Genomic DNA, 17,215 nt, shown 5'->3' with positions numbered 1-17,215 from the left:
TGCACCACCCGGCGCACGTGAAGTGCCAGTTTGTAGGGAGGGCCCGTGAGGCTGGGGAGGGGCCAGGCCACAAGGAGTGCAGGGGCCGTGTGGGCAGGCGGGTCAGCAAGGCCCGTGGGGATGAGTCTGGGGGCCGAAGTGCGTGGTCCATAACCCAGCCCCCGGCTGAGAAATGGGCCAGGACCCTTGAGCCATCTAAGCCACTCCCTTCTCTGAAGGACATACAGAAGGCCACTGTCCCAAGGGCCAGAACAGCCTGTGGGGGTGGGGGGTTGGGGGGGGCCGCTGTAGTTGGTCCTTGTCCACAGTCACTAGAGTATTTCCAGTGGAGGCCTGGCCCCCTGAGATGGAGATCCAGGGCCCCTTGGGACTGAATAAGCAACGAGGTCACGCCCACCTCCCAGCCTAGCGTCTCCAGGGCCTGTGTCACCAGGGTGGGTGGCTGTGGGTGGCTGATGTGTGCCCAGGAACCCAATCCTTTTGTGAGTCTCTACGGGATCCGTGACTCAGCACCCACCCCCCTCCCCCAGCTCCATACAGCTGCAGGATCCTCTTGGGGGCACCCCCCCACACACCCTGGGTTGAGGGTGTGAGAGCCACCTTCCCTGTGAGCCATGGGGGTCCCCACTGCAGGCATAACCATGGACCCTGGGCTCTGTTCTGACCTGGGGCTTCTGGGCTTTGGTTTTCTCAAGAGAATGTAAGAAAGGGCAAGGTGGACCCTCCTACAGGTGAAGAGCTGGAGGGTTTGGGGGCCTCAGGGCAGCCCAGCCAGCAGGAGGAAGGCCAGAGACTAGCTGGGAGCATGGGGCCCCTCTGCCAACACACACTGCCATTCCACCACCAGATCCACAGTGCCGGCAGAATACGGAAGAGTCCTAAACTGCCGTCAGTTGGGTGACCTTGGCATGGTACTGAGGTCTCAGGACCTCAGTTTCCTCATCTGTCCAGCCACACGCTCACGGGGCTTTCGTGAGGATTAAATAGAAGAAATAGCAAATGGCAGCCATTGTTATTAAGACAATATACTGTGCCTAAGATAACCAGTGAGGGGCATAACCCAGCCCTCAACCTCCCACCAGTGCCTGGCACAGAGGAACTTAATGCACGCAGGGTGTTGGCAGTGCCCTGGGCCACAGCCAGGAAAAGGGAGAGCTGGCAGCGCCAAGCCTGAGGGGGGGCAAGCACCCTGGTGGGGGCACTGCCAAGGCTCTGGGTCCACCAGCCCTATCCCTGTTTCCCCCAGAACAGCCACTGGGAGCAGGCTCCCCCATCCTGAGTACCAGCTGTCTCCCGGCCCACTGCCCACGCCCATCAGGGGGGTGGCCCCGGGCCAAGCTGGCCAAGTGGCCTGCAACCCAGGGGCCGGCCCAGGGCCAGACAATGTCAATGAGGATCAGCCAGGCTCAGCCAAGTCAAGCAGGTGACTGGCTGGAGGGGCTCTCCTCCGTTCAGGGGCATGGACCCTCGGGGGCCCACCAGCTCTCTCTCCTGTGCCAACCTCCAAGATGGCTGGGGCCTAGCTGCCGCCTCTCCCATGGCTCCTCCTGGTGTGGACATTCCGGCTGGCTTTCAGCCCTGACCACCCTCACCAGCTACTTCTCCCCATCTCCCAGAGCGCTTGCCCACCAGCTCTCAGTCCTCTGCTCTTGCACATGCTGTGCCCTCTGCTGGCACTGCCGTCTGTCCAGTCAATGACCAACACCTCCACCATCAGTGCCTCTCAGAGCCAAGCTGGGGCCCCTTTATTCTCAGGGATGGGAGTCACAGAAAAGGGTTTACTTACACAAGGAGCCCCCAGGACAGAACCACTGGCCTTATCCAGTGGGCCTCAGCCCTGCAAGACTCCAAGGCTTCTCCTGGTTCAGTCTGGGCAGCAGAAGGGCTGGACTTCAAGGCTGGCACCCCTCCTTCCACGGCCTGGGCCCACCCGATGAGGCCCGTGGCAAGTCTCCCGGGCAGAAGAGGGCTCCCGGCGCTGCAACGCCTCCAAGAGAATCGGCAGCCCCTTCTTCACACGGTGACCTCAGCTTTGCTGTTGGTGCTCAGGTGCCGGGGTCCGCGGACCGGGCTGCCGTAAAGGCCAGGGGCCTGCGGGCTGAAGGCCTCGGGCAGCTTCTCCACGCTGAACTGGCTCCGGGGCGCGTGGCCCGCCCGTCGCGGCGCCGGGGAGGCGTGAACCACCAGGTGGCCGCGGGTAGCGGGCCGGACTGGGCGGCCGGCGGTCCAGGCCTTGTAGTGGCCCGATGGGGTGGAGCCGGCAGGGGGCGCGTAGCCCGGGGGCGCCCAGGGGCAGGCGTCGAGCAGCTCAGGCAAGTCCTCGGGAGGCCTCCGGGCTCGCACCGGGAGGGTCAGCGGGGCGGGTTCCGTGGCGGGAAAACGCTGGTAGAAATCTGGCGCGGAGGCCTCTGCGGGTCCAGACAGCCTCGAGTCGGGGTCGGGGCCAGACCTAGACCTCGGGGCGTGGCCAGGTCCCGGGGGCGGGGTCAGGCCTCGGGGCGTGGCCAGGTCCCGGGGGCGGGGCCTCAGCGCCTCCCGGCTCAGACCCACTCAGGCTACGCTCCCGGCTCTACATTCGGCTCTCCGGCCCCAGACCCGCGGCCTGATCAGAGAAGGGTGCGGTGCGGCGAAGGCATGGGAACCGATCGGCGAGGGGGCAATGCGGACGCTGGCTGGAGCGCCGGGAACTTTAGAACTGGGACGCCGAACTATGCAATCCAGGCGCTTGCACCTCCGCGGGTGCAGTGGGCCCGGCGCTCCCCGCACAAACCCTGCCTCTCACCTGCGGCCTTGAGCGAGGCTGCCTTGAGGGTGGCGTACTTGGCGAAGTCGGGCTGCAGCGTCAAGTTGCCGCCGCCCTGCAGCCGGGGTGCGCGTGGGGGCCCCGCAGTCACCGAACCCAGGGGCACGTTGTTGGGGCGTTTCTTATCTGGAAGGAGGAGATGAGACTCGGCTCGCTGACTGGAAGACATCCCGCACCTCTTTGCAGCCCACTCCCCAAGGGCAATTAACGATCACTTGTGAGATGACTTAGGAACTTATTCCTCCTCTGTCTCCTGACGGCAGAATCTACAGTACCTCGGACAGAGCCTGGCTCAGAATAAACGTGAATAATAGCAGCCAGCCCTGAGGGGGTGCTCATCTAACGGATGACTTGCCAGCTTGTTCGATTGGAGCCTGGCGCTGGGGCTCAGAATCGGCTTCTCCCAGAGAGGAAGAGAATGTTTGAGGATTGGAACCCATAGTGGGGGGAGGGGAGGTGCTGTCAAGCCTGTGTCACCAGCAGGAGTCCAAGAAGGAGGCACCAGCTGGAAGGAAAAGGCCCACAAGAGGCCACAGACACAGACCAGTCAGACCCCAGGGCTCTGAGCCAGAGCCTAGGACCAGGCAGACCCAGAGTCTGAACTGGGCATCCCTGAATCTGGACTCTTCTTCACAGAGTTCCAGAGGCTGGAGGTTGCAGGACCCCGGGAGGGACTCTGTGCACCACAAGGAGCACAGAGGCGGGAAGCTCACTTCGATCTGGGAAACGGCACACAGCCTCAGCGCCCGGGTCCCCTGCTCCCAGGCCCTCCTGACAAGGCAGCTCTGTGCTGTGGATCAACAAAGGCCGGGCCACTAGCCGCCTCACCTGTGCTTTTGTGGGGGGAGCCCCGGGGAAGGCCATCACCCATCTGCACCTGGACACAGCTACCCAGAGGTGGGCCCAGAGGTGGAGGCAGTGGCTCCTGGGGGCCGGGCTGCTTCAGGAGCTCCGTCAGTGTCCTGTGGGGAAAGAGTGGTGACAGGCAGCCTGTTTCCCCACCAGCCAGGTCTGGCCCATCAGAGGAAGCCCCCGCCATGACTTCTCACTGTGTGGCCCTGGGCAGCTCTTTCAACCCCTCTGGCCTCCCCTCTCCCCAGTGATTAACCTCAAACATCTAGTTTCCTCTCCCAGACATGACCTGTAGCCCCAACATGGCCGACTCTCAGAGCAGGTCAGGAAACTAATGCGGTCATATGTAACCAGGACCACTTTATTTTCCAAAGGCTCCCCCCCTCCCCTTTCTGGAGTCTACTCCCCAAGACCCTCCATATTGCGCCCCCTCTCTCAACACAAGCATCTGAGCATCTCTGGCTCCTGGGCTTTGTGCTACTCCTTCTCCGTCTCCTCTGGGATAACTCCTACTCATTCTTCAAAGCCCACCAGAATCCTTCCTCTACCAGGAAGCCTTTTTTTTTTACCTGCCTGCCTTCCTCCCCTCTTGCCGCAGGGGTTTCTGCTGTGTTCCAGGACTTAGCTGCCAGCACAAGCAGGGAGGATGGACAGTGCGGGGAAGGAGGAGCCAGGAGACCCCGCAGTGCCAGCCCCGCACCAAAGGCTGTGTGACCTTGGTACCGGGACACCCAGCCCCCACCCAGCTGTGACGGGATCTGACTGAGCCTTCCCCACAGACAGCCAAACCCAGCCTTCAGCCCAGCTGCCTTCAGAGTCCAGAACCCATGATTTTCTCCTCGCTGGGGCCTCAAATGACTGATTTCATGCTGAAGCCCACGGAGATGGGACACCTGGGATGGGCGCAGTTGGCTGCAATGTGGCAGGAGCTGAAGGTCTCCTAGTGGCTGCCTGAGCTGATCCACGTGCCCTGCTCACTCCTTGGCTGCTCACCCCCGTGGTCTCATCTCTGAGCACCCACCAGCCAGCTCTCCCAAATACCTGAGAGATTTTCATGCCTCTGAGCCTTTGCACAAACTTTCTCCAGAGACAGACTCGGACTCCCCACCAAGCCGTCTGAGAAGCCTTCCCTGACCAGCAAGCTCAACAAAGCAGAATTAAGGGTGTGACTTGAGGGGAGGAGGGCAGGGACTCAGAGCACACCCACACACAAGCTCCAGGTCTCCCCAAAAAAGAAATGGAGTCAGGGCACATAGGAGCCTAAAGCCCAGACAGAAAAAGGCACTGGCCCACGCGACACAGCACATCAGGGGTGGCCCGGCTCTTCCCGAAGCATCACTAGACCTGCTTCCTGGTCCCCTGAGGACAAAGTGGGTTCCGGATGAATGTGTCCCTAGGCTGCTACAGCTGTTCCCCTCCACCATCATGGCCCCCAGGTCCTGCTGCCCCGCTCGGACCAAGGACAGGCCCTGTCCTCTCCCCCTCACCCAGCTCCAGGAGGCTCCAAGCTCAGGAGGCCCAGGCCCTGCTCCGGGAGCATCCAGCACCCAGGGTGAGAGGCACCACATCGCACGCAGCACAGCGGCTGAAGCCAGGGTTCCAGTCCCGGTTCCAGCCTACAGCTGCCTTACAGCAGGTGGGCTGGGTGGTCTGGAGGTGAGGGGTCCCACAGAGTGCCAAGGAAGCCCTCCTGCCCCTGAGGGAAGTCTAGGAGTGGGGAAGCATTAACACCTAGCCCGCCCAGGCATGGGGGCCTCTCTCCGCGATCACTTCTAAGTACCAGCCTGTCGCACACCGTGTCTGCAGCCCACACACCCAGGGGAGCCGGGCCTGGATGAGTGAGAGGGAGGGCACAGGCCCCAGGACATGGGGTGACTGGGGGCATGTGAGTGTGTGTTGGGGTATGGGGTGTGGGTGAGGGTTTCAGGTTTGGGACACTGAATCCCAGAGTCCCTTTCCCAGCTGAGGTAGGGAACCTGAGTCCTGTGACCCCCACTTAACACAAAACTCAGAACTCAGCACCTGTCCAGACCGCAGCCAAAATGAACCTGTACGGCTCCCAATTCGGATCCCCTTCTAGCCAGGGGGCACTGAGTGGGGTGAGATGGGGAGGTCTTCTAAGAACACTAGGGAAATAAGGTCAGGCCTGAGTCACAGCTTTGGGGGTGGGGTGGGGGGTGGGGAGTGGGAAGGGAAGCAGGAGGGGAGAGAGCCAAGGGAGCCACAGAAAATGTCCCTTCCCTGGGGACCTGAGATGCCCGACGCTAGGTCAGTGCACAACGCCCAACCCAGCGCTAGTTGGGCTCGGGCCCCAGGCCCCCTCCCCTAGGCACGGATTTTGTGCCCTCTGTCAAGCGACCTGCCCTCCCCCCAACTCCGGAGGAGGCGGGAGCCGCGGGGGAAGGCGGCTCAGCACCCAGCTCCCGCCGGAAGGTCAAGGGGAGACGGCGCGGTATCAGCTGTCTCCCTCCGTGAAGGGGGGATGGGGGGAGAAACAGACATGGAGACAGTCAGAAGCGGGGAGGCAAAACCTGGAGGAGGGGGCTGTTGAGAGGACCGGAGGTCCCAGAGGGTCAGGAAGAACGCAGGATCGCGAGGGGGAGCCCACCCGGCAGGCTGGCCGTCCAGGGGGTGAGGAGGGGGTCCCGGGCCTCGGCCCCGGGCCGCGCGCGCTCACCTGGTCACGGTGCGCCGCGCGCGCGGGCTGTGCGCTCTCTCCAGGCCCAGGCGCGCCCCGATGCCCGCTAGCACCAGCAGCGCGGCGACGCCGCACACCGCGTAGACGGCCGTGTGGCTGCGTTCGCGGCCCGGGTCCCGGGGCGCGGCGGCGTCGCGGGCGCGCGCGGGCGGCCGGCCAGTCTGCACCCAGGCCGGCGTGTCGTAGTTGGAGCAGCGGCTCTGGTCCAGGCGCCGCGGCCCGTCGTGGCAGCAGAAGCGGTAGCCGCACGTGCCGCAGCAGAAGTTGTAGGCGCCCGAGCTGCAGTTGAAGGGCGGGTCCCACTGGCCCATCACATCGTAGTAGCCGCGGCAGCGGTCGCCCCCGGCTGGGGCCGCTGTGCCTGGAGCCGCCGGCTCCTGCGCCTCGGGGGCCCCCGCGCGGCCCGACGGCGGCCGCGCCAGCAGCAGCGCCAGCCAGAGCCCAAGCCCGAGCCCCGGCAGCCCGCGGCGGCCGCGCAGCCCCCGCACCCCGGCCCGCTCCATCGGGCCCGCGCCTTCGGCTACAGCACCCGGCGCATGGCGGCGCGCCGCGGCTCCTTCCCGCCGCGCTCCGGGCCCGCTGGTCCGCGCCGGCTGGGATCGCACCCGCCTCGCCGCCCTGCCGCTGGCTCCTGGAAGACACCGTCTGTGTCGTCAGCCTCCCGCGAGGACCCCAGGTCCTGGGGCGGGGTTCGGTCTGGGCCTCGCGGGGCCGCGTCTCCAGTGGGCGCGTACTCTTCGGAGGCTCACCTCGGACCCGAGCTGGCCAGTCGGCGCCCTGGGACTGCCCCTACCCCGGGCCGGGCGGCGGGTCCTCGCCTGCGCGCGGTCCCGGCCCGGCGGGTGTGCGAGTCCCGGGCCTAGCGGGGGCGGCGGGCCGCCGGATACCACTGCCTTCCCGCCGCCCGCTCCGCGCTGCCCGCGCTCTGGCTGCGGCTCCGGCTCCGCGCGGGCTCGGGCGGGCGGGGGAGGGAGGGAGCGGGGGAAGGAGGGCAGGCGGGAGGGAGGCAGGGCCGGGGGAGGAGCGCGGCCGCGGCGGCGGGAGGGCGGGGGCGCGGCGGGCCCCGCACCGGCGGAGCGCCCCACCGAGACCCTCCCTAAAGGCCCGCCGCGAGCGGTCCTCGGATCGGGCGCTCCAGGGCACGCAGCCCAAGGCTCTCGGTACTGTTCCTTCGGACACTAGGCCCGCCGCGGGAGCGCATGTGTTTACAGGTGCGGGGACTGAAGGGACCGGGAAGCCCTGGCGGGTCGCTGTTGTACCCCGTCCTCCCCGTGCCCTCCGCCAGTTCCGATCCAGACACAAGTGTGGCTTGAGGCAGGGCCATTCCCTTCTGCGCGCCTCGATTTTCTGGCTGTTAAATGGGAAGGAAACTTCCAGCAGAACCGCAGCAGAGGGCCAAGTTTAGGTTCTCTCCAGGCCGCCTCGGATTCAGTGTTAACCCTGGGACACGAATCTGGGTCCCAGAACTTCCTGGACGCTGGGCTGGGGTCCTGCGGTGACCACACGCCTATGAGCGATGGACATGGCCTAGTCTGGCGCTCCCTGGATCTCTCCTGCCATTCCAGGTGAGAAAGGGAGGAGATTGGTTTAGCCTCAGGGACTCCACTTGGGGCAGAGCCCTTGTCAGACCCTTCGCCCTGGTCCCCACTGGACCCTCAGGTCCTTTCTCAAGCCCGGGGGGTAGGGGTAGGGCCCGGGAGGGAACCTACTCAGAGCACTACTCAGTTATGATTGTGAAGTTTGTTTTAACTGCACAATGCGATCCGAGCAACCCAGGTGAGGTGCCTTGTTTTTTCCCTGCCTCAGTTTCTCATTTTAACATCAGAAACTGTCTCTTCTGGCAGGGAGGGGTCAATATGGGGCCTCCCACTGTCTAGATGAGAGCACCGACTGCGTGGGCCAGTTCCCTGGTGTCCCCGCAGTACAGACTTCTGCCACATCTGCTGAATGAATGAAGTGACTCTAGCCTCGAGTTTCAGATGAAGAATTTGAGCTCCTTGCGTCCTTCCTGCTCCCCCTTGCATCCTGTCTTCACTCAGTAACTGGGATCAGCTTATAAAAATGGAGGAGGTGGAGGTAGGAAGGAGACAGATTTACATTTAAAGGAGGATCAGGTTTTCTGTTGATGAGATGAGGGGCTGACAGGCTAATTTCAGGGCTAAGACAGGAAGGAGGGTGACCTCCCTACAAAGCCCTCCCCCATTCCTTATGCCCTGGCCAAAAACAGACTGCTCCTCTCTCCTCCACCCACAAACATGCTTTGGATCCAGCCCAGGAGACCCTACCCTACTAAAAGGCTTTATTACAATTTTAGAGAAAAAAGGAAATAGATGAATAAAGGAATAAAATGAAATTGCCTTAGTCATTACCAGGGAAAACTGATGATTTACAAACTGCTTTGTAACTGGTTTTTCATTTACTCCTTGCTGTCAAACCTTCCGTATATTATTCTGCTTTAGGACTTTGTGTTTTCTGGTGCATCCTTTGCTGCTTGTTTAGCTGGTATTCCTAGAAAATGGAATCCATGGCACAGACTGCCTAGTTTGTATCCATGCCCCCAACACACACTGCCAAGCAGCCCTCCGGGTCACTGAGTCTCGGAGGGTGACTGCGTCTGCCCTCTTTCCCACCCTATTGCTGGGCACTAGGTTTCAAGAGGCTTGTCACTGCTCCCCAGGACTGTGACCTCTTCCTGGGTAACATGACCCTGTTGGACCCAGAGCAAGTCTTCCAATGCTCTGCTCCTCCCTGGGCCCCTCTCCTGCACCTACTCTCTTGGCATCATTGGATGCCCTGCCCAGCTTCCACCCCAAATTGATCGCAATCAGGATATATGTCTCCATTTATCCAATGAAGGACCTGGATTCCAGACACCCCGATACCATAGCCCCAAGGGACTGATGTCCAACCTCCAACTCCTCCCCACACCCATGGCTTCCTCCCCATCTCAGTCTGGCTTAGGGGTCAGCCAGGAACCATAGATGCCCACACCTACTGGGTCCGTGCCAGGCACTCAATGCCCTCTCCATGTGAACATTCAGCCTTGGGGTGGAGGATGACCCAGAGAGGGCAAATGCAAAGAGAGACCACAGCTGACTGGTGGAGCCTGGGGTCTGACCGTCCACTCAGCTGACACCGTCCCCCAGGTGCCCAGCCATGTGCTTGGCAAGGGGATCTAGAGATGGAGCAGTCCAGTTAAGGGGGGACCCCCTTGTCCAAGTTGCCCTCCCTGGACCCTGGGATCTCTCTCCATGACAAGGCTCCAGAGCACCGGCCCCTCATCTCCACTGCCCGCCGCCCCCAAGCCTGTATCACCAAAAGTCATCCATTGATCCAGGCTTAAAATAACCCCTGGCATCTGCAGCGAGCTCCACGGGGCGGGCAGAGGAGCCGAGTCTCTGTTCATGAAGGGCACCTGCCCTGCCCCCAGCTCCGAGAGCTGGGATCTGGAGTGTGTGGGTGTCTGAGTGTGCTCGAGAACATGAGTGAGTGTGTACACATCTGGGGCTGGCACGACTATGAGGGCTTTCACTGCAGGTGGGCATGTGCGTATGTGTGTGTGGCAGTGTGAATGTGCCTGTGCACAACCCTCCCTGTTGAGTCCTCACCTGGTGCCCAGGTTTGGCTGGGCAGGGCTCAGAGTCCTGAGAGGAGAGATCAGGGATATACATTAAGAACCTGGCCTGGGCCTCAGCCTCCGGATTCTAGGTGGTAGGTAACCAGTCTGCCCAGCCTTTCTAGAGAGAAACCCAAGACCCCAGGAAGGGGAATGACTTGGCACACAGCCTGGGAGGGCCGGAGTCTGGCCTGGAACCTGCATTGTGTGCCCCAAACCTACCTTCTGACTAGTTCAGTACAGAGAAAGCAGCTGGAGGCCCCCGGCCCAGAGGCCCGGCAGTACCCCCAATGCTAACACCTGGCACATCAACTCCTCCATGAAACCCTGGGCCCTCCCACAGGTTGTTTCTTCCTGGAATGCCTTTCCAGCCCCTCACACTGAGAACTCCTATTTATTCTTCACTTTGGATCCAGACTAATATGAGTTGGAATTCTGACTCTAATAAGACTGATCAACATTTCTGGGCCTCAGTTTTCTCATCTGCAAGATGGGCTGCTAGCTCTTCTTCCTCGGGGCTGCAGGGAGCGGCCAACGGGTCTCCGGTCGAAAAACATAGGAGCCTGCAGCCTTTTGGGAGCCCCCACCACAGCTGTGCTAAGACGGTTATTCCACCGTGGGTGCCCTCCGTGAGTCATTGCCAAGCCCATCTTGCTCCCATTTCGTCTATGGTGGAAGGTTACCCAAGAAGCAGATATTGCAATTGCAAGGGACCATGGATTCCCTGCTAGTGCAGATGCTGAAGAATGTACGTTGGGGGGGAGGTCTGCAGGGGAGGACCCGAGGCTCCTTTGTCTCCCTGAGAGGCAGTTCGTGACTCAGGCTCCAGCTGTGGGAGGGACGGGATGCGCCCGGGCTCCTGAGGTCTCGAGGGAGCAGGGGGGGTTGGAGGTGGGGACTGGCGCTGGGTGCTGGAGCTCAGCTTCCCTTCGCAAACACGCGTGCACGCAACGAAGGTGCAAGTCTGGAGCTGCCCACAGTGACCTTAGACCCAGAGAGGACATGTGTTCGGCGGAGGCCATACCGCGCCTCCACTCCGCACAGGTGCTCTCTAACACCGCCTGCATGCCAGTTCCTAGGACAGAGCTCCGAGGTCAGCTCCGAGCGCGCAGCGCCGAGCCGGAGGAGAGGGACAGAGCCGGGTAGGCCACCTCTCCCCAAAGTCGGGGCCAAGCCCCTTCATTTGGACCCCTTCCGGCTCGGGTCGCGGTCCTCGGGCCTCGTTTGAAGACGGGGACCCCGCGTGAGCGCGGCGGTCCGGAGTTTGGAGTCTACAATTATCTCGGTGCCCTGCTCCTACACGACCTGCCTTTTTCCCTGCAGGTGGGCCTCGGACCCACCCCTTCTACCAGCTCCTGGCCCCGCCCCTTTCCTGATACCCCGAGGCTTGGAGTTCCTCAGCCCCACCTCCCTCCTTGACCCCGCCCTCGCCACGCCTCTGGCCCTGGCCCCACCCTCCCTCCCGCAGCCCCGCCTTCCGGTGCCCGAAGGCAGGCGGTCCAGGTGCCCCGGGTCTCGCTGACCGCAGGAGCCGCCGACATAGACTTTCACCTGCGCCGGAGTCGCAGGCACTGTCCTGGATCCATGTAGGACGCCCGGGGCTGGTCCTCAGATTCTCTGCGCTCAGGGGAGTGAAGAGATGCTCAAGAGGCCCGGTGGGCCCCCGAAACCCATGCAGAGTCCCCCGAAGAGTACGGGCCAGAACACAGACGTCTGTGTCCTCCTGGCTTCTCCTCGACTCTCCTTGTGACCCTGGGCAGTTGTTCCTACCACCCATCCCCCTGCAACCCCCCTTCCCCGCCCCCAGTTCAGGATCAAACTGCTGGGGAGCCAGCAGATACGGGAGAAAGGTCAGATTTCGGTTCTGGGTAACAGAGAATTTGGCCTGAGTCACCCACAACAGAGAAGATGGGAGTGGGCTCCCACTTTGTGCCCAGGGGAGGTCTATAGGGTCTGGAGGTGACAGAAAGGGTGAGACCAAGCAATGGGGCTGAAGGAGCGCCGTGCTCCCAGAGGTGGGTGCCCCTAGGTGCCACAAGGTGGGAGTGGCCACAGGGAAGGTTCTGACAGCCTCACCTGGCACCTAGCAGCCGTGAGCCCAAGTCTCCAGCCCCTCCCCCTGCCCCGACTTCTCTGCACCTTTGCACACAGCTCCCTGGGCCAGGAATGCCCTTGGTCTGCTCTGTTCCAGCAAGACAGGTCTGCAGGCCTTGGGGCATACCTCCTACTCTCCAAAGCACTCTACATGCTGAATTAACACACATACACACACCCCCGTCCCCCTTCTCCGCGCCCCCCTTACCCCCCTCCACCCACCGCACCTACTGGGGGCATTCCCTGGCTCTGGCCGGGATCACCCTGTCCTGTGGTCGTGTCCTGCTCTGTCTCTCCCACTGGAATAGGACCTAAGGCAGGGTCTGAGGCTGATCTCCTGGCACTGACCAGCATGGTTCTGGCACAACGCAGGCCTGCTGGGATCTGGGATCAACAGGGCAGTAAACAGATGACAAAGGGAGATGGGAGTGGTAACCCCTGAGACCAGAGCCTCGGGCCAGCTCTGGGAAACTCACATGGGCTGAGGGGTGGGGATGAATTTCTGAGGGTTGAGGGGCTCTGGGCAGAAAAGTGTCTGCATCCCAGAGAAAGAAGTCAATAGAGGCATTCATGAGGTAGAGCCCCTACTTGCCACATGGCCTCTTTAATCTTGGACAGTTGGTTGCCCCTTGGGTTCCATTTTGCATGTGGCAGACAGGCCCCAAGAGATGCCACAGCTTCTAAAAGCAAGAGCTGTGTGGGACCATCTCTAACGGGACAGAGGGAGGTTAGGGGTCACGTTCCTCCTCCTGGCCTCACCAGCTGGGCCTCCCCACCCCCACCTTGAGCCAGGAGCCAGGGCTGTCAGGCAGGAAGTGAGAGGTGCCTGCAGGAAGCCCCAGGAGGAACTGAGACTTCAGCCAGCCCCGCCCCCACCTGCAGGGCCCTGGGGACCTTGGGGACACCTGACTCTGCACCAGGAAAATCTGGCCAGAAACAGGCTAGGGGGAGGGAGGCTACTTCCCTGGGTTCCGATCCCAACAAGCAGCTTTCCCAGTCTATCTTGGATCCTTCTTACTGCAGAAAGAGACCAGTTGGGAAGGGAAATCTTTGAGTCGAGATGAAAATAAAGAGCAAAGCCTGGAACCAATGCCTGGGGTCTTCAGCTCCCTGGTCTGCTCCTGGGACCTTCTGGCCAGCAGGTGCCCAGGTCTAGCCCAGCTCCACCACTGTGGATTGTATCTTGGGCCAGGTCCCTCCACCTCTCTGGGCCTCTTCTTTCCTATCTGCAAAATGAGTCATATAATCCCTGCTCAGGGACAAGAACTGGTCCAGATTTTCAGGAAAGCAGTTTGACCAAAAGGGCTCTAAAAAAGGTCAAGGCCTTTTTAAAGCAATGACTCTCCTTCCAGGAAACAGAGACTCGGTGTTCTCATCTGTGAACTGGAGGTGAGGAGTGGGAATCCTCTAGGTTTCCTTCCAGTCCTTGGAGGGCCACAGGCCTGGAGGAGAGCTTTGCATCCAACCCCCACCTCCATTTTTCAGAAAAGGAAACAGACTGGACCAGGGGTTCAGTGGGGACACAGCGGTGCCAGAGGTTTGCATGTCTGGGCCCCAGGGGGCTGCGCCCACTTGTGTCGCCGCCAGGGCCCACCCCCCTGGCTGTGGTAGCAAAGGTGGGGAGGGGACAGGGGTGGCCAAGAACAGCTCAGGCTCCCCCAACTCTGAGATGCAGAGAAATGGAAAGTTGGGCCCATTCTGGGCCTGCCCCCGACCCTCCTGCCTATAGCCCTCACCCTGACCTCACCTCAGCCACCTGGTGGCCGGGGGATGGGGGGAGGCATCTGAGATGTGTTCAGGATGGAGAGAAGAGACTCAGATGTGGCTGTCCGGGTTCTGGGGGCACCAAACGTTGCTGGCCACTGACTATCTTCTGAGCTGGGAAAGGGCTGGGCCGGAAGTGCAGGTGTCTACTGGGCAGCGCTGATGGGCAGGTCAGGGGCAGATGGACAGAGAGCAACTGATGCATAGAATAGAACACGGTCAAGGTGGGAATCCTCTGGCAGTCCAGGGGTTACGACTCCAAGCTCTCACTGACAAGGGCCTGGGTTCCATCTCTGGTCAGGGAACTAAGATCCCACAAGGTGTGCAGCATGGCCCAAAAAAGAGAAAAGAATATGGTCAAGAACCTACAAGGAGGACAACATGGTACTCAGCATACCATCTTCTGACTTCCAGTCCCTTGCCCCTTCCAAGAGTGCTAAGCTGTGACAAATTCCAAGGACACAGTCCAGGGTCGAATCCAGGTCAGGAGGATCTAACCCTCCTGATCACAGGAGGTTGGGCAGGAAAGCCAGTGGCTGACTGAATGCACAGCATGGTCCAGAACTGGGAGACAGGGTCTTGGTTCCAGGCCCCAGGGCCGGGGGGCACCATGGTCAGAGGAACAGTTCCACTGGGGTAGTGGATGCCTGACTTGGGGAGGACAGGCCACAGAGTGAAGGGCACTCACAGGACACCGGGTCCAGCTGGTTCAAGGCCACAGGCCTGCCCTGGCCTCCTAAGTAAGGAGCCTCCTGCTGGTCCTGGGGCTGCCCTGTATATAGCTCTGTGGGCCCCGGAGGCCGCTAGGACTCCAGGTGGGCTCATGCTGACACGCTGTCCGCATGCCTCGTGTGCAATTGCAGTCCAGCCCCACAGGCTCTAGACTTCCTCGCAAGTGTGAGCCTGGGGCTCTGGAAGCTGCCACCAGGGCGAAAACGGCATCACAGATCTTAGCAGATTGGGCCAAGCTCAGTGGTGACCCTAGGATACAGATACCCAAGAACCAGCACAATTCAGGCTATTTCTTAAACTCATCTTGTACTAAATCCCAAAGCAAACCGGTCAGCGTCAGTTGGTTACTCACTGCTGCCATTTGTATTGGTTTAAAAGCGGGACAGCTCCGAGAGCAAGTATTGAATACAACCCAGCTACAAATAAAGCATCCTCCTACTCAATGCTTTCCTAGATTCATTCTGGTTTATGGTGGTTTCCCCAAGCTTAAGGAAAAACTCTACTCAGAGTCTCCCAACCACTCAAAAAGCACAGAACTCAGCTATGACCTTTAAGGACAACGACAGGTGGTATGAATTTATTCTGTGTATTTGTGCTCACTCAGTCATGTCCAGTCTTAGCGACCCCATGGAATATAACCCACCAGGCTCCTCTGTCCATGGGATTCTCCAGGCAAGAGTACTGGAGTGGGTTGCCATTTCCTCCTCCAGGGGGATCTTCCCAACCCAGGGATCAGACCCACCACCCTTAATGTCTCCTGCATTGGGAGGAAGATTCTTTACTGCTAGCGCCGCCTGGGCAGCCCAGTATGAGTTTAAGCCAAATGCTAACATGCCATACAATGCCATGCAGTCCAAGCCCTGTGGTCTGGGTGCCTGTAGCTCTGCAGGGTTAGCTGGGGAGCAGGTGGGCTCCCAGAAAGGACAGTGGGCACCGGGGTGAAGAACTGAATTCAACCTCCAAGTCTGGCTGGTGGCCCGTAGAGAGGGAGGGGGCCACCTGCTGCCCTCCTCAGTCGCTACTGTAGCTCAGGCCCGGCTGTCTTGGTGGTCACCAGTTCAGTGGAACCCAGCTCTGTGGCTGGCACAGGGACGCTGTGGGCAGGAGGGGTGGCCGCCGGGTCTTCACTGGGCGGAAGCCAGATGGGAGCCATGGCATCCAGGGTTCCGGGGGAGAGTGTGGGGTCAACGTCCAGGGGCTCTGGGGAGGCGGCGGGGGGGGGGGTGTTTGTGGGTGGCGCAGGGTCAGGATCGGCTCACAGCCGTCCCCACCCCCTGTTCTGGAAGCCTCCCTGGAGGGAGAGCCGTCTGACTGATGGGAGAGAAGTCAGTTGATAAAGCCCCACTGGTGGGATGGGGAGGGGTGGCACGTGATGGGCCCTCAGGACGGGAAGTTTCTAGAGCTGGCTGGCAAAATGCCAGTGCTGACAGAGGGCGAGGAGAGGTGGGAACCGGTCTGGCCGTCCCAGAGAGAAGGCAGAACAGGCCACCACCCCCCACCCCACCCCAAACCGGGCTCCCCAGCCTTGTGTCTCTTCCTCACACAGGTCTGGGGCACTAGAGCTGTGTCCCCCGCCTGGACTGGGGGGGTCTCTGGCAGGACTATTTCTCTGCACTCGGCCTTGCCTCCTTCAGATCATCCCTACTCCTTCACCCAGCCCCCCTTGGACCCCTCAAGGGCCATGTCTCCCCTCCGACGTCCCCCAGTCCTCTCGGGTCCCCTAGACGAGGAACTTACTGTCTGGGTCTCCGTCCGGGGCCTCTGGGACCTCCGGGGCCTCGGGAGTCTCAGGGGCCATCGCCGTGCCCAGCCGCCGCCGCCGGCGGCGCTTCCAGGTCACCAGCCCGAGCAGGGCCAGGGCCAGCGCCAGGCCCAGGAGCGCGGGGGCTCCGAAGAGCAGCGCCGGGAGCGGCAGCGCCGCCTCGGCCTCCGCGGGGGTCCCCGGGCCCGCCGACTCCTGCGGCTGCAGCGCCGTCCCGGGCGCCAGGCTGCTCGGGCTGCCTGCTGGAGGGGACGGGCAGGGGGAGCAGGGGGCGGAGGAGAGGGGGGCGTGGGGAGGGGGAGGGCCGGAGGAAGGTGAGGCTGGGCCGCGGAGGGGGGGGACGGCCGGGCGGGGCAGCGCAGGCCGAGGGGGCGAGAGGGGGCCGTGAGGGCCACGCGCCGACGGCTGGTCCCCTCTCCAGGCCCCCAGCTCACATTCCCCACCCCACCTCGCCAGTTAACCCGAGGCCCCCGCCCCCTCCCCACGTCCTGGGACAGGGCGGCGGCGGGTGGGGGGTGGGGAGGGCATGCCTGCGATTCCTGGCATCACCCTCCTTCCCGCTCCAGGGCTGACCCGCGCGCGCGCCATGCGTCGGCGCGGCTCGACTCTTACCCGGTCTAGGCTCCGTCGTCCGGAGGAGACTGCAGGCCACACAGTTGCGGACCAGCGGGTCGAAGCACTGGGTCTGCAGGCACTGCGTGGGTGCCGGCCGGTCCTTGCCCCGCATGCTTCTCCGCCCTCGCTGCATGCTGCCAAAGCCTCTAGCCTTCTGCGCGCACCCCCGCCGCCCTCCGGACCGAGTCTGGCCTCTGCTGCCCCGCCGGGAGGAAACCGGGCGGGGCGCCACCCACTCCGCCCCAACCCGCCCTCCTGCCTGCTGGAGTGGGACCACTC

General features: G+C 62.0%; 2 protein-coding genes across 5 annotated transcripts; both read right to left on the bottom strand.

Annotated features, from left to right (window-relative positions):
* Positions 1 to 1,717: 1,717 nt before the first annotated feature.
* SHISA8 (shisa family member 8) lies at positions 1,718 to 11,367 on the bottom strand. 2 transcript variants are annotated; one of them, XM_043441081.1, is made up of 5 exons: positions 7,103 to 11,367; positions 6,333 to 6,984; positions 3,632 to 3,765; positions 2,783 to 2,929; positions 1,718 to 2,408 (listed from the first exon to the last, which is right to left on the bottom strand). In XM_043441081.1, the coding sequence occupies exons 2-5, from the start codon at positions 6,854 to 6,856 to the stop codon at positions 2,014 to 2,016; spliced, it is 1,200 nt and encodes a 399-aa protein (XP_043297016.1). In that variant the 5' UTR covers positions 6,857 to 6,984; positions 7,103 to 11,367; the 3' UTR covers positions 1,718 to 2,013. The 2 variants fall into 2 exon arrangements, with proteins under 2 accessions (XP_043297016.1, XP_043297015.1); XM_043441080.1 differs by having other exon boundaries at positions 6,333 to 11,367.
* A 3,736-nt stretch (positions 11,368 to 15,103) lies between these two features.
* On the bottom strand, positions 15,104 to 17,215 carry TNFRSF13C (TNF receptor superfamily member 13C). 3 transcript variants are annotated; one of them, XM_043441082.1, is made up of 3 exons: positions 16,934 to 17,215; positions 16,297 to 16,641; positions 15,104 to 15,759 (listed from the first exon to the last, which is right to left on the bottom strand). In XM_043441082.1, the coding sequence occupies exons 1-3, from the start codon at positions 17,067 to 17,069 to the stop codon at positions 15,578 to 15,580; spliced, it is 663 nt and encodes a 220-aa protein (XP_043297017.1). In that variant the 5' UTR covers positions 17,070 to 17,215; the 3' UTR covers positions 15,104 to 15,577. The 3 variants fall into 3 exon arrangements, with proteins under 3 accessions (XP_043297017.1, XP_043297018.1, XP_043297019.1); XM_043441083.1 differs by having other exon boundaries at positions 16,297 to 16,563; positions 16,934 to 17,210; XM_043441084.1 differs by having other exon boundaries at positions 16,297 to 16,560; positions 16,934 to 17,190.

This window comes from Cervus canadensis, chromosome 21 (assembly GCF_019320065.1).
Source record: "Cervus canadensis isolate Bull #8, Minnesota chromosome 21, ASM1932006v1, whole genome shotgun sequence".
Taxonomy (NCBI): domain Eukaryota; kingdom Metazoa; phylum Chordata; class Mammalia; order Artiodactyla; family Cervidae; genus Cervus; species Cervus canadensis.
The sequence above is the reverse complement of the archived record's forward strand: the minus strand, read 5'-3'. Positions and strand labels throughout refer to the sequence as shown.